This window comes from Argentina silus, assembly GCF_951799395.1.
Source record: "Argentina silus genome assembly, chromosome: 5".
In the NCBI taxonomy this organism is placed as follows: domain Eukaryota; kingdom Metazoa; phylum Chordata; class Actinopteri; order Argentiniformes; family Argentinidae; genus Argentina; species Argentina silus.
Genome location: NC_139659.1, coordinates 9,601,227 through 9,616,820, shown reverse-complemented (window position 1 = coordinate 9,616,820; position 15,594 = coordinate 9,601,227). Strand labels below are relative to the sequence as shown.

The 15,594-nt window shown below is 43.4% G+C and overlaps 1 protein-coding gene across 1 annotated transcript in view; it reads right to left on the bottom strand.

The window, feature by feature from the left end:
- Positions 1–15,594, bottom strand: part of fibcd1b (fibrinogen C domain containing 1b) — a gene marked incomplete at its 5' end in the record, with an annotated part of 76,010 nt that overhangs the window by 31,562 nt on the left and 28,854 nt on the right. Inside the window, 2 exons of the mRNA XM_083669760.1 lie at positions 7,098–7,234; positions 11,807–11,966. Of these exons, the coding sequence (XP_083525886.1) occupies positions 7,098–7,234; positions 11,807–11,966 (297 nt within the window). The remainder of the gene's footprint in view (positions 1–7,097; positions 7,235–11,806; positions 11,967–15,594) is intronic.

The following is a 15,594-nucleotide window of genomic DNA, read 5'->3' as shown; positions in this document are numbered from 1 at the left end:
AGAGAGAGAGTGAGAGAGCAATGAGTGTTGTTGAGAGCAATGAGAGAGCTTGTTACCGTAGGTACTGTAGAGGGATCGTGCAGCACTGCTGTTGCTGCAAGCCCTGTTTCTGACACCCTGTGGCACTGAAAACACTGTGCCCCACCTCCCCCTCCCCCCTCCCCCCTCCCACCGCCCACAGCCGAGGCTATAGACTAATGGTGCTTATTTCCTAAAAGTCACGTATAGCAGTACCTGCACTATCTGAACTCTCCCCTGACACACAAACAAATGTGCTTGTGTGCAAACACAAGGAACTGTGTGTGTGTGTGTGTGTGTGTGTGTGTTTGGAGAAGGGCTGCCATAAACGGTTAGCTAATGGCCCCCATTTGATCTTATCTTCTCTCTAAATTGTATTTATTATCTCTTTTCTACATTTACTTCTGTCTTTTTTTCTCTCTTTTCAAATTGCTGTTCCCTTTTTTCCACGTATCCCTCACCTACAGTAGCACTGGAAAGCATGAGCAAGACTAGGGAGGGATGATGCCAAATGTCCCCAGGCTTTAAAAAAAATCAATTTTATTGTCTTATTAGACTATTCCACACTATTTCACCAAACTACTGAGACATCGGCTCATCAGATAAGATTGTACAATGAGGTTATGGCTGAGTTTAGTAAATAGACAAACTGTTACTGTAGTGCAGTTCTTGGCAGCCATTTTGTCTGCGGACAGCACATAAGACATCAGGCTGAAATCGTTATCTTTCCGTTCTCATATCACATCTACAGACAGACACAGTCCATCTAGGATGGATTTTTCAATCCAATAAACTAACAGGGGGATGAAATATTGAACAGATTGTGATGCAAACAGAGATATTGAAAAGCATCCTGCACATTCAGAATGGTCCGAATGCACTCTAGCTCAAAGGAGGGCTACAAAATGCACACAATCAGACATTTCAATCTCAAACTTTTACATTTCAGTTCTTAACGGAATTTAATATTTCAGGGCGATTGCAGTACTTTTGATAAAAGCACCATTTGATAATGCAGAGCCGTGCAGCACTCTGATATATCTGCTCCCATCAATTATTAAGACATCGGTCATTTTTAGTCTCCGCCTTTTAGCAAATAAAATAATAATAATAGAATACATTACCTTAAGCCACAGCCACATATTCGAATGGAATATAAAAAATGTTTCACTGAGAAAGGTAGACAACAGGCCCTGTGGAATACTTTGTGAGAGTGAGTGACTGTGTGTGTGTGTGTGTGTGTGTGTGTGTGTGTGTGTGTGTGTGTGTGTGTGTGTGTGCAAATGTGTGTGAGACTGAGTGTGTGTGTGCACTCGTTGGTTTGTATGACTAAATGTTTTTCAGTTTGTCTTCTGTAAGTAGTAGCAACTGTCTATTTCAGGTCTATTGCATGTGGACTGTATGCTGTAAAGCCTACTGCATGTTTTTGAAAGTGAATCACTGTTGGTTCTCCAAGGGGAAAAAACTGGCCTTTAAAGAGTCTTAGCACATCATGACAGATAGAGGGAGAAGGGATGTGGGCAGGAATGAGATTATGAAAAAGAAAAAGAGAGGAATGAGGAATCAATGGTGTGAGAGACGGTGAAAGAGAGGGGAGATAGAGACAGAGAGAGAGAGAGAGATAGATAGAGAGAGAGAGAGAGAGAGAGAGAGAGAGAGAGACCAAAAGATGAAAAAGACACATGTGACAAGTCTTTTCTCCCTCTGGTCTTTAAGCATCTTTTATCTGTCGCCATCTCTCCTCAGTCTGCCGTGTAGACAGCCTGGTCTCTGCATCCTTGGCTTGAGTTATGAGAGTGGAGAAATCCTCTTGCATCAAACATCACATCCTTTTCTACCTCTTTTTTTTACCTCTCACTCCTTCTCAACAACATCCCCCCCCGACACTTCTACCCCCATCTCACTCTGTCAGCTGAAGCCTACAAATGTTAATGAGGAAAAAGTGTCTATTCCAATTTTCTCTTCGAGCAACACCTGACTGACACAAATATTCCTCTTTCCTCTGTCATGTTTTCTCCATTGATGAAGCAAGACTGTCGCTGGTGTAGACATTTTGGAAAGAACCCTGCTGAAATGACAACACATTCCAGAAAGATACTGGAAACATGCAATTCTGGGAAATGTGTTTATATTTGGGAGGGGGGGGGGTAATCAAAAAAACAAGATCCTCATTCTGAAAAGTATGGCACTCCAGCAGATTTCCCCCTGCTTGTTTGCTGTGTCTGCAATATTCTTTTCTTTTTTGAATAGTGAATGTTGCAGAGGAAAAGAAAAAGCTGTTTATTTTCCTCAGGGAAATGGTGGGAAAAACTTTATGGCTTGATTTCTCTCAAGGCCAGCAGGCTGCACTGAACTTGAACTCTCTCAGATAAATAGACATGATATCAGAAATTATAGAAATTGTTTTTTTATTTGCTGCAGAGGACACTGCAAACCCTTCCTCTAACGTTGAACACAGACTTGTATTGGATCCCTGTTATGTCGTTTTGAGGACAGGAGCCTGAGCTGTCGGCCTTGACATTACACAGACAGTTACAAAGCTCCCTCTCTGAAAGCCAGAGCAGAGCAGTGTGACCTTATCAAAAGTCATACCTGCTAAACAAATCTGTGGAGAAGGTCAAAAGAACACTCTTTGTGTAGATGTAGCACGTCTTTGTGTATGTTTGTTCAGAACATGTATCCAAATATACATTCATATAGCACAAGAAGACTGATGGTTTTCACATACAGGTGTAGAGCCTCCCGCACTATTCTGGCCCCCGTCTCTCCTCCTTCTCTCTGTAGCTTCCCTCACTCCTCTATCTCTCCCTTTCCCTTGCTACCACCTCTAGTAGAGAGGTTGTCTTTCTCTCTTTTGTAGCCTCCCTCTCTTCTTTTTCAGTAGCCTCTCTTCCTCCCCTTTCTCCTCTACCTTTCTCACCTTCTTACTACCTTTCTGGGGAGCTTGGGGGGGGTGTGTGTGTGTATTGTCTTGGGGGGGGTGTCCAACAATTGATGAGAATTGATTGCATGGCCAATAAACAGTCTGTGTTACTGTCACTGCTCTCTTTCTTGAGTCTCTCTCTCCCTCCTCTCTCTGTTTCAGTAGAGCCTCCCTCTCTCCTCTCTCTTGAGTATCCTTCTCTCTTCTCTCCTCTCTCTCTCTCCTTTCCTCTCCTCTCCTCTCCTGTGAGTCTCAGTAGATCTGCTCTGTTTAATTGTGCGTATGAAGATGGCAGCATATGGCTCATTCCTTATTGAAGTCCTTGAGTCACTCACTACCTGCTTCAGTCCTAATTCCTTTTGGTTCATGGAGTTCTGATCCGCTAATGATGATGATCCGCTTAGCTGTCATCACAAGAAGCTGAAAACATGATCCTGGATCATGTCATGCCGGTGACATCAGCAGAATCAGGGGAGATCCTGAGCATTTCTATATGACAAAATATATGTTCATAGTTCATACAGGCAAGCAATTCACCAAATAATTGTAAACACATGCATTCACACCCAAATCCCACACACACAATCACACACTTCTCTCTATGCAATGACAGAAGACTTGTAAATAGTCCTTACCATGCTGTTCCAAGCACTCTGTCTCTCTCATTTTATCAGATGATAGGAGGCACGCACACTGACAGTGATTGACACACACACACACACACACACACACACACACACACACACACACACACACACACACACACACGTCTGCACCATTGAGTCCTGTATGATTCAGGCCTATATGACTGTGACTCAGACTTGTAAAGAGGGCAGTTTATGTTAGCACAGCTGTGTTTGTCTGATGACAGAGAGGTACATGCAGCGGAGAAAGGACTCATTCAGACAACCCTTCCTTGACTATGGGCCAGAAGGGTGGGCCAGACAATAACCAAATCCATCATTTGCATTGTCTGTGTGTGCGTGCGTGCATACCCATGTGCATATCTTTGTGGGTGGGTGGGTGGGTGGGAACAGAAGAAGTGCTTCAGGGTAGGGATGATATATAAAGCAGCTAAACTATTAGTTCCATATAAGAGCCCCACTCTCCTCTCCCTAAGGACCACTACTGTACAGCTCAGAACAGAGAGAAAAAAGACCCACTACACTGCTCACACACAAAACCACATACTGTACGTTACACACGCGCGCGCACACACACGCACACGCACACACACGCTTACAGGCGTTTGGCAGGTAAAAATAATGAAAAGCCGATAAATAAAATGATTGTCTGCCAAACTGTCTGGGAGAACAGTGTAGACAGAGTCGCGCGGTCTGTGGTAAGACAATGAACTGTCATCATCAAAATGACATGTAGTAGCGGAACTAAACGCCTTCTCAGTTGCCATGAATCGCCTCCTTGTGAAATGTCTTAAACTGAAGCTTGTGATTGGTTATGTAATGTGGGGAAGAAAGGAGATTGGATGTTTGTAAGCGCTCTTTTAGGTCGACGGAGAGACAGCGAAGAGCGGCAGAAACTCAGACAGGTTGTTTATAACCGCGCTATCGCATTTCTGCAATCAAATGCCCGTCTTGAATATTTTCAATGGCCCGCAAAACGTTTTGATAGAAGCGAAATGACTGCAGAGCACAGATAGGCTATTTTCAATTAACATTGTAGCCAAACTATTTATTTTCGATTTACAAAGTATTGCTTTTTGATATGATGTTTTGCACAACTTGTCATCCATGGCACTGTTGTCGGCAGCGGCAACATTTTGGAAACAATCAAAATACTGCTCGGCTGAAGTTCATAAGGCATGAACGTAAAAAAAAAAAAATATGTTTGAGAGATGATGCTTCCAGGTGGGCAATCAGTTAGTGCGGGTTTACATGCGACACACAGAAGTGATAACCAATAACACAGCCCTTATGACCACGAAATTAGGTTGTGTCATTATCAGTCAATTAGAATTGGATTCTATCCACTTTGCTTCTCTGATCAGCTATTATTGATTTTCCTCACCTTCTCATACCGAACAGCTGGTACTGTTGGTACTCCTAAATGTTCTGCTTTGGGAGCACTGGTGTTACTGAAACAGACAAAGTTGTTGCAAACAGAAGCCCCGCAATTCAAGTTGCTCGGACCGAATCTCGAACTTCCGACCTCTGACTTGGCAACACTCGTGACCGTCTCCTCAAATACCTGATGTAAACCAGCTAGCGCGGGTGGAGGTATTTGAACATGAGGAGTGAGTTTTACCATCTCAACTCGGTTCCACTACCAAGTGAAAAGTGCATTTTGAGCCCTGGCTGCGATGCTTGAATAGGCAATTTATGCACACACGCACCAATAACGTTGGAGTGAATGATTGAATCATGAACTTGAACACAGAATCGGGACAAATAGCCAAAGTGCGGTGAGTTTCCATCTTTCGTTGCTCTCGCTCGTCGTCTCGCCGCTCTCGCTATAATAGCTTAAAGCTGTTAGTATATCATGTTATTGGTATAAGAAAATCTTCGACTTTATTTTATAATAACTTTACAAGTTAGTTTGTTTAGATTAATTACAATGAGTCAAACGTCGTTTTTGTAATTCTGAGCACCGTGGGTGGACGTCCTAATGGGTTACCCACCCAATGCATATGGATATCCGGTAAATTTCTCAAATGTCCGGTAAATTATAATGTTGGGGATCATTTGTCTGACACACACACATACACACGCACACGCACGCACGCACACACACACACACACACACACACACACACACACACACACACACACACACACACACACACACACATTTATGAACATGCCATAACGACAGAGGACACACATCACATACCACGCATGTACAGTAAGCACATAAAATAAACCGCAATATCAAGTGTTTATGTGGCAATGTGTTGGTTCACCTTACTGTCTCTCATTCCCGACGGAGATAACTCACCCCATATTAATTCTCACAAAACAACAGTGTTTACTTTACCAAGGCCAGGCTGGTGAAGACTGTTTGATCACCTAATACAAAACACCTCAGATACAAAACAACCTAACACTCCATTCCATCACTGCTAATAACCATATCTTACTGCATTAGAATATCAAATCCTATCAAAAATCCAATCACACGAAAACAAACACCTTAGCATTCAACATTGCTAAGAAAAACAACAACGTGGCTTTGATGTCCTGAGACGGTGACAAATTGTTTCCTACATTTAAATCTAAGACTGGGCTGTGTTTGTGTATGAACTACTGCCTGTAATACTGAGCTGTCTCTTACACTGTGCCCAGGGACGGATGAGTGCTTATGCTTACTATAAAACTAAAACAAGCCAGTTCCATAGCCTAGCTAATCGCTCTGTATTATATCTCATATCTAGCCATGAGATGAGCTGGAGTTGTATCCAATATCTCTGTTTCTCTTTCAATTGTCTTACTCTCTTTTTTAATCTCTCTCTCTCTCTCTCTCTCTCTCTCTCTCTCTGTCTCTCTCTGTCTCTCTCTCTCTCTCCCCGTGTCTTTCTCTGACTTCCCTGTCTCATTAGTAATTTCTGTCTCACTCCCATGCAATGCTGGATTTCCTTTATTATTTCATGTTCAGTGTTTTAGCCCAGATAATTCTACACAGATACATCATATAAGTGAGATAATATAATATAAGTCTTGAGTTCAAAGCATGCAATCAAATTCATATTACCTATGTTGTACTATATAGATGTATATATGTTGCCTGCCGTACACATTGCATTCTAATCATGAAGAATGCTGGAGAAAACAATGTTTGTTATGCACAGCTCTTCTTCTTATGCAACAGAACGGATTATCCAAAACATTGCTTAAATGGAATTTATGTTGCAATTGGGTGCAGTTTTCCTTAAGCATTGCACAGTGAATGATCCTTATTTTAGTGCAGCTTAGCAGATGCAATATAAGTAAAGGTATTCGTAATAAAAAGCCTTTCATTACTTCTTGTGTTTTTCATTTTGATTACCGACCCAATAAAAGTGTGAGTGTTTTGGAATAGGGAAACTCTATTCCAGAGCTTGAGGTATCTGTTTGTGTGTGTGTGTGTGTGTGTGTGTGTGTGTGTGTGTGTGTGTGTGTGTGTGTGTGTGTGTGTGTGTGTGTGTGTGTGTGTGACTCACCGTCCAGCCCCCTCCGTCCGTGGTCATGTCACAGTAGACCTGAAAGCCTGCAGGGTAGTGAGTGGGAAACACAGAGTAGATACCATCCTCCCTCTGCCCGTTGGCATACAGATCACCACAGTCACGAGGACGAGAGCCTAGAGAGAGGAAGAGAGAGAGAGAGGGCAGAGGAAGAGAGTTAATAAGATCGGTTATAATTCTAGATAGAAAGAAAAACAATGGCCAACAACAATAACCTAAAATGAGTTATAACAGGGGAATAAGGTGACCATGTGGCTCCACTTGTCAAACTCAATAGAATAGACTCTCTCCCCCCTCCATTCCTGTGTGTGTGTGTGTGCGTGTGAGAGAGTGTGAAAGAGAGACTGTGACTGTGTGTATGTGTGTGTGCGGCAGGAGAACAGGGACACAGGGGAAGCAAGGGTGAACGGGGTATAAAGGTGACACAAGGGGGAGAGGAGGGAGAGGGGACAAGGTGGTAAAGAGGGCAATACAGTAGAACACACTGGGAACAGGAGGTTTGGGTGTGTTAGTGCCATATTAGGGACACTGAGTGGTCCCTAAGCGACTGAGAGGAATTCCTTGGTGAGTCCTCATAGATTATGCATTCTAGCTTTAAGTGAGTCAAACTCCAGAATTTAACGCAGGGAGGGAGTTCTCAGACAGGCCAAATACCACCTTTAGAGACTACACTTTAGAGTTGAGACTCTAGCTCATCATTAAACTCCCCATCCCTCGTCCGCACCCATGCTACCAGCCTTGTGCTTTCATCATCATGATCCACCGTGTACAGCACAATGACCTAGTTGCTTAAGATAAATCCATCTCGTTTGGATAATAAATACATCTAGTCTAATATAGGCAGTAAAGATGTTGGTTTAAGGATTATCTCAGCGTTAGATCTGAATGTGTACAGGTTGGTGGTATGACTTTTGACATGACTGGCTTGCTTTAAATACTGGTGTGCCGCAAGGTTTCATTCTTAGGCTTTTATTGTTTACTATCTGTGTTAATGACCTATGTGAAAATATTGTTGATACAAAAGTACATCTACAGTACATGCGGATTGCTAGAAGCTTTTTATGTTCATCAACATAACATCTCTCAACTCAAACTAGTCTTCAATGCAGAAAAAAAAAGCAAATGGTATTTTCAAAACAAAAGAAACCGGCTACTCTGCCACATTGCAAGATAAGCCAATAGAGATGGTGTCATCATACAAGTACTTGGGCTTTTACCATGATGAAACACTGTCTTTAAAGCTTCACATTGGACAGCTCACTAAAAAGCTTACACTGAAGCTGGTGTTTTATTTTAGAAACAGGGCTTGTTTTTCATTTCAAGCTACAAAAAACCTGGTTACTGCCACATTCTTGCCTTTGCTGGATTATAGTGACATTTTATGAATGCCCCACGTACTTACTTGCATACATTTGACACACTATACCATGCTGCTTTAAGATTTCTCACACATTATGGATTCCTATCTCATCACTGCATATTTTATCAGTCAGCAGGATGGCCATCTTTAAATGTAAGATGACAGACACATATCTGTATATGTTTGTGTATCCAAAGGACCTGAGCCTCCTCAGCTCTGGCCCCTCTTGTACGGGACATCTGTATTACCAGTCCAGTGCAGTTTATTGTCCAGGTGCACAGTGGACCAACATTTTGAAACCTAAGTGCAGACTACATTATCAGAATAGCATGTTGATGAAGTGTGGCAAGTTTGGTGTGATTTTGAGGTGTTTAAGGTCATGTTTTGAGAGACATCAGACATCAATAACAATCATGAATAGGCCGCGATATCTCAATAATAGAAACAAATAATCTGCAAGTAATGCCTTTTAATAACAAAGTAATGCCAACATAGTTTTTCCACAAAATAATGTTTATTGGTGTGTATTCTACCCAAATTAGTTGAAAAATGGTGCCAGCATAACTTATTTATTAAAAGGCATTACATGCCGGTTTCTCGTTTTCTATGCCGGGTTTGATTTAATTCCACCCTAGGTTAGACTAATCAGCAGCTCATTATTTACAGCTGTTTTAAGGTCTCACAAGTCTCAACCAAGACAATGTTAAACTTTTTCTTTTTAGCAAGACTGCAAGCACATTAAGTGTAAATGTTTGTATTTTGCATTAAACTATGCTTTACAAGAACTTATTAGAATTGTGTTTTATTATAATGTTGTGTGAATGCTTCAGGAACACTGATCACATAATGTTGCTGAAAGTACAGATTTTACAGTATTTTATTGTCATTGTAGCTGTAAATGTCAGAATTTGCAAGATTTTACTGTAAAGACACCTACAACAGATAACTGTAAATTTACTGAAGTACAGTGCATTCGGAAAGTATTCAGAACCCTTAACTTTTTCCACGTTTTGTTATGTTACAGACTTATTATAAAATGAATTCAGTTCATGTTCTTCCTCATCAATCTACACCCAATACCCCATAATGACAAAGCAAAAACAGGTTTTTAGAAATCATCTCTGCAGCACACCAATAAGGCCTTTATGGTAGAGTGGCCAGACGGAAGCCACTCCTGAGTAAAAAGCACATGACAGCCCACTTGGAGTTGCCAAAAGGCACCTAAAGGACTCTCGGACCATGAGAAACAAGATCTGGTCTGATGAAACCAAGATTGTACTCTTTGGCCTGAGTGTCACTTCTGGAGGAAACCAGCCACTGTTCATCACATGGCCAATACCATCCCTACGGTGAAGCATGGTGGTGGCAGCATCATTGCTGTGGGGATGTTTTTCAGCGGCAGGGACTGGGAGACTCGTCAGGATCGAGGGAAAGATGAACGGAGCAAAGTACAGAGAGATCCTTGATGAAAACCTGCTCCAGGGTGCTCAGGACCTCAGACTGGGGCGAAGGTTCACTTTCCAACAGGACAATGACCCTAAGCACACAGCCAAGACAATGCAGGAGTGGCTTCGGGACAAGTGTTTGAATATCCTTGAGTGGCCCAACCAGAGGCCAGACTTGAACCCGATAGAATTTCTCTGGAGAGTCCTGAAAATAGCTGTGCATCGACGCTCCCCATCCAACCTGACAGAGCTTGAGAGGATCTGCAGAGAAGAATGGGAGAAACTCCCCAAATACAGATGTGCCAAGCTTGTAGCATCATACCCAAGAAGACTCAAGGCTGTAATCACTGCCAAAGGTGCTTCAACAAAGTACTGAGTAAAGGGTCTGAATACTTATGTAAATGTGACATTTCAGTTTTTTATTTTTAATAAATTAGCAAACATTTCTAAAAACCTGTTTTGGCTTTGTCATTATGAGGTATTGTGTATAGATCGATGAGGGGAAAAAATTGTTTGAATCCATTTTAGAATAAGGCTGTAACACAACAAAATGTGGAAAAAGTGAAGGGGTCTGAATACTTTCCGAATGCGTTGTAATGCTGTAAACAAATTACACTTAATTACAGGCAAAAAAGTTGCCAATAAAGTATTGTAATTTTCATAGATTACAAGAAGTTACTGTAAAATACTGTAAGTATACCTTTACTGTAAAATACTGTCAAAAATGTGTCAGTAAATGATTGTATTAATATTACAGTAAAATGTTGTAGTTCTTATTTACAGTAATTTCTTGTTTTTTTTCAGTACTTTATTGGCAACTTAGCCAGTAAATTTACTGTAAATTCTACCGACAATTTTTTACAGTGTAGGAAGCCAGCTCTCGCATGTATCAGTTGTCCAGGTGTGTAGTCATATACAGTAACAAGGATCATTCTCTGGGCTGTGGTTTGAGATCAGTGGTTAGGGTTCAGCAGGTTTGAGTGAGCAGAAGGTAACTATAAATAAAGCCCCCAAGGGAGAATCAGGCCTGAGGGGGATCCAGTAATTGAGTAGTCTGCAATGATAATGGCTGCCATTTAAACTAAGTCACTCATGTTGGGGGCTGTCCATTCAGCAGTGGCACATTAGGAGGTGGATCATTATAATGGACACCTATGGCTTCTCCTCCTCCTGTTCCTCTCATTTAACCATCCAGCATGGAAGAAACATCCTGCAGTCACCAAAAACAGACTCAGTACTGCCAAGCTTAGCTTTTCTCAATGTTTCTATCACTCCTCTAAAGTTTGTATTGCCTTGACAGGTGATAGCAGGGTAACAATGGAAATGCATACTGCATTTTCTAGTTTCACAAGCTGAACTATTAGTTCTCTATAATAGCCCCACTCTCCGCTCCCTAAGGACCACTACAGCTCAGAACAGAGAGAAAAATGGGCACTACACTGCTCACATACAAAACCGCATATGCCACACGCACGCACGCACGCACCTGCACACGCGCACAGACAAACACGTGTGTATGTGCTCGGTGCAACATGGTTGCCGATGCAGAGCAGAGCTGTTGCTGAAGGAACATTCTCCTAGAAGGCTTCACTCAGGTCTGCTGTTGGTTTGAGCGAAGCTTTCCTGAGGGAGGACGCCTCAGGCGCTCTCTCTCTCTGAATCCCCACCGACGGACACTCCAGTCACTCCTCATATAGGTTCATATATTCAGTACTTCCACCAAGGGTTCTTATGTGATGGAATATTTGAATAGTCAGACAAACACTCAGACAGGAATAAATCAGGAATGAGATAGAGATAAACAGTCAGGACAGAGAGACAGACAGACAGACAGACAGACAGACAGACAGACAGACAGACAGACAGACAGAGGTCTATCTTACCATTGGCACAGCCCTTGAGACGAGCCCCTCTGACTGGTGCCCTCTGCAGGTCAGCCTTTACACGCGCCTTCAGTCCACCTGTCTCCTTCTGCATGGCATTGAGAGCATCGCTCACAGAGTTCACCACCTTCACCATGTTGATCTGGCTCTCCGACAGCAGCTGCAACACAGACACACACATACATACACACACACACACACACACACACACACACACACACACACACACACACACACACACACACACACACACACACACACACACACACACACCCCTGAGTTAACCAGCCTAAACAGATTTCATTGACAGAAGATAGAAAAACATCCCTATTTCAGTTCAGAGTGAGAAACAAGGCCATACAATGTAACACAGCCACACTCCATTCAATATGTTCAAATCTGAGCCAATTTCCACAGAATGCAGAATGCTGATTGGTTTAGAGTCGGAGCTAGAGAACATTGTAGTGATGAATGTGGGTGCCAAGAGAGAATGAAACAACCTAACTGTTTCTACCTGGAGCTCTTTACTTTCAGTTGACCACTGCTGAATAACAGTAGGTCAGGCAGGCATACACACATGCACATATGCACACACACACACACACACACACACACACACACACACACACACACACACACACACACACACACACACACACACACACACACACACACACACACACAGACACACACACACACACACACACACCTCGTGTGCCCCGGCCCAGAGTCACAGATAAGGGGCCTCAGAGTCCTCTCCTCTGTCCATCTGCTATAGCCAGGTGTGTTAACCGCATTAGAGAGAAACCCCACAGGCCCTCCTCTGGCCTCAATAAGCACACAACACACCACAGAGAGACACACCGGGCACCGCTGCAATCACGTTACACGGGCATAGGGCCTCAACACATCCACCAAGGAGATGACCCATTTTACACTGGAGCTGTGAACGGCCACCGGAAAATGGGTTTTCATTGTGTGCATGTGCTTTTATGTGGGGACTAGGCATTGCTCTGTCTCTTTGTGTGTGTGTGTGTGTGTGTGTGTGTGCGCGTGCGTGCGTGCGTGTGTGCGTGCGTGCATGCGTGCGTGCGTGCGTGTGTGTGTGCATGCATGCATGTACGCGTGTAAGAGAGGGAGAGTGTGTGCATGTGGCGTCCATCTCTCCCTTGATTTCATTGACAGGGAGAGGGATCACTTCTGGCAGGCTTATCACTAAGCCCAGACTGACACGTCAATTAGGATCACAATGCAATTAGCACTCATTACAGGCTTCTTCCAACAGCTCACACAATGAGCTATGACTATAACGTAAACGTAAGTGAGCTAATGTGTTTTTGAGTGTGTGTGTGTGTGTGTGTGTGTGTGTGTGTGTATGCAGGCACGCCTGATAGCAAAAGACGTGTACATAAAGGAATTACATTTGATGCCTTAGTACCTTACATTTGAAGCCTTAGTACTCACTGACAAGCATGAATGAGTGAGCTTGATTTGTGGTTGTGTTTCAGATTGTACTGTATTTACAGTGTGCGTGTGTGTGTGTGTGTGTGTGTGTGTGTGTTTGTGTGTATGTGTGTGTGTGTGTGACAGTAAGAGACATCCAGAAATATGAGTGTGTCCATCTAAGCAGAAGTCAAACTCTGATTGGTCCACATCCCTCTCCAATCAGGTCCTTCCCGCATTTCACCTCTGGGGCATTCTGGCACAGTTCTTTTCTGTGTCGCGGGGTGGAACCATTCTCCTGGGTGCCCCGAGTTGCATGCAGTGCCATTACTAACCGGGAGATAGCCGGCTATGTGTCACACATCCGGCTCTGTGTCACCATTAATCATTGGCCGAGCCAGGGGCAGCCAATAGATCAGACAGTCATACTGAAGTGTCAGGCAGAAACAGCATCTGCGCATAAACCACGGCTTCCCTTCGCCCGGCCTCCGAGAGGAAATCAATCACGTAGCGGCGCTACGCTGCCGCCACCTCCACTTAGCCCCACTGCTCCCTCCGCTACGCTACAACAACAACAACACACAGCAGACTGGGTCAGTGGTCAGCCAATCAGCTCTCTGGACACACGGACCAAAAGGTTGGAGTGGGAGTCCTCCCTGTAGCTGTGGCCTTCAGAGCAGAGGACTTGACTGTCTGTGGTAGCCTATCTACAGTATCTTGTCATATCCATGGAGACTGTGTGTCCTGCTGTAACCGCCGCCAGCTAAAAACCCATTCAATCGAGTCTGGAAAATGGATTCTCAGGGTAAAACAGAAATATCATTTTTCATGTCACTGTTGGAACACACACTTGGCATACTGTAGTCAATACAACTATGTTTGTAGTGTGACAAATTATGCAAGTCAATTATGTTCATGCACACCTGTTTTCTGGCAGCACTGGAGGCATGTATTGCTTTATGTAACCTAGACACCTTAGGTTACTATGGCTCCCTGTCTCCTGGAGACACTGTTCAGGCACATACGTCAATCCATAATTACAGCTTACACATTCCAAAGTGTTAGCTCCGAGCAGCTTTTTGGATTTCTTCTCATGGAGCTGTTCTCTTATATCTCTATTTTTAAACATGTCTCTCTCTCCCCCGCTGCCTGTGTTCCTGGTCAGGATTGAACCTCCCTCTTTGATAAGAGAGAGGCCTTTCCAGCACTGTTTGAAGAGAGAGAGGAACAGAAGAACCTCATACACCAAAGGCTTGGGCCCATTCTCTTTTTTCCCAGACACCATCTTGGTATTATTTCCTAAATAGAAGCAACGCCAGCAGGGTTCCTCTTTCAGGTTTCTCTCCTCTTTCTCAGAGTGTTTAGCCCAAAGAGACTGGGATAACAAGAGCATAAGAAAGTAGAAGGAGAGACTGACAGAAAGAGAGGAAAGAGATGAAAGGAGGAGAAAAAAAGAGGGCAACTGTACCGAGGGGCTGGCTTTGTGCAAACTTACAGACTCATAATGAACATTGTGCGGTGTAGACTTTATTGTAGACTCAGTTGTACAAATATCAAGGCATTTATGAAGAGAATATGACATATTTGGAAGACATTATCCTCCAGTATCCTGTAATAGGACTCTAAACCTAAAAGTACACGTTATCTTGGTCTCGCAGAGTCTTTGTTTGGTAGTGGCTATGTAATATATAATTTTCTAAGAGATCAACTGTAAGTGTGTGTAGATTATGTTGAAATAGGGAAACTCTATTCCAGAGCTTGAGGTATCTGTGTGTGTGTGTGTGTGTGTGTGTGTGTGTGTGTGTGTGCGTGCGTGCGTGCGTGCGTGCGTGCGTGCGTGCGTGCGTGCGTGCGTGCGTGTGTGTGTGTGTGTGTGTCTGTGTCTCCCTCACAGGTGCAGGCGATAATAACAGGGCTCATACCACGTTGGGTGTGTGAGGGAGATGTAAGTGATTGTCACTCATCACTCCCACAGTCTTGACCCTGTCATATAGCCTGCTAGTTAACCAGCCAGGGGGAGACAGAAACAAAAACTACTGTAGTGTACACCCTGAGCCTGGTTCACCGTGACACACAGACACAGACACAGACACAGACACACACACACACACACACACACACACACACACACACACACACACAGAGCTCATACTGTGCAACAACATACACTACATCCTGTGTACAGGGTTTCAGCAGGCTACAACTTAGGACGTGACACCATGATAAGCATCATATCGTTATCATCATGATTGTTGTCAGTGTCATCATCCACATCATGTTCCTTAATTTCGACTCTGGAGGAATTTTGGCCATCATCTGTGTGTTGAGTATCTCACCTGTATGAG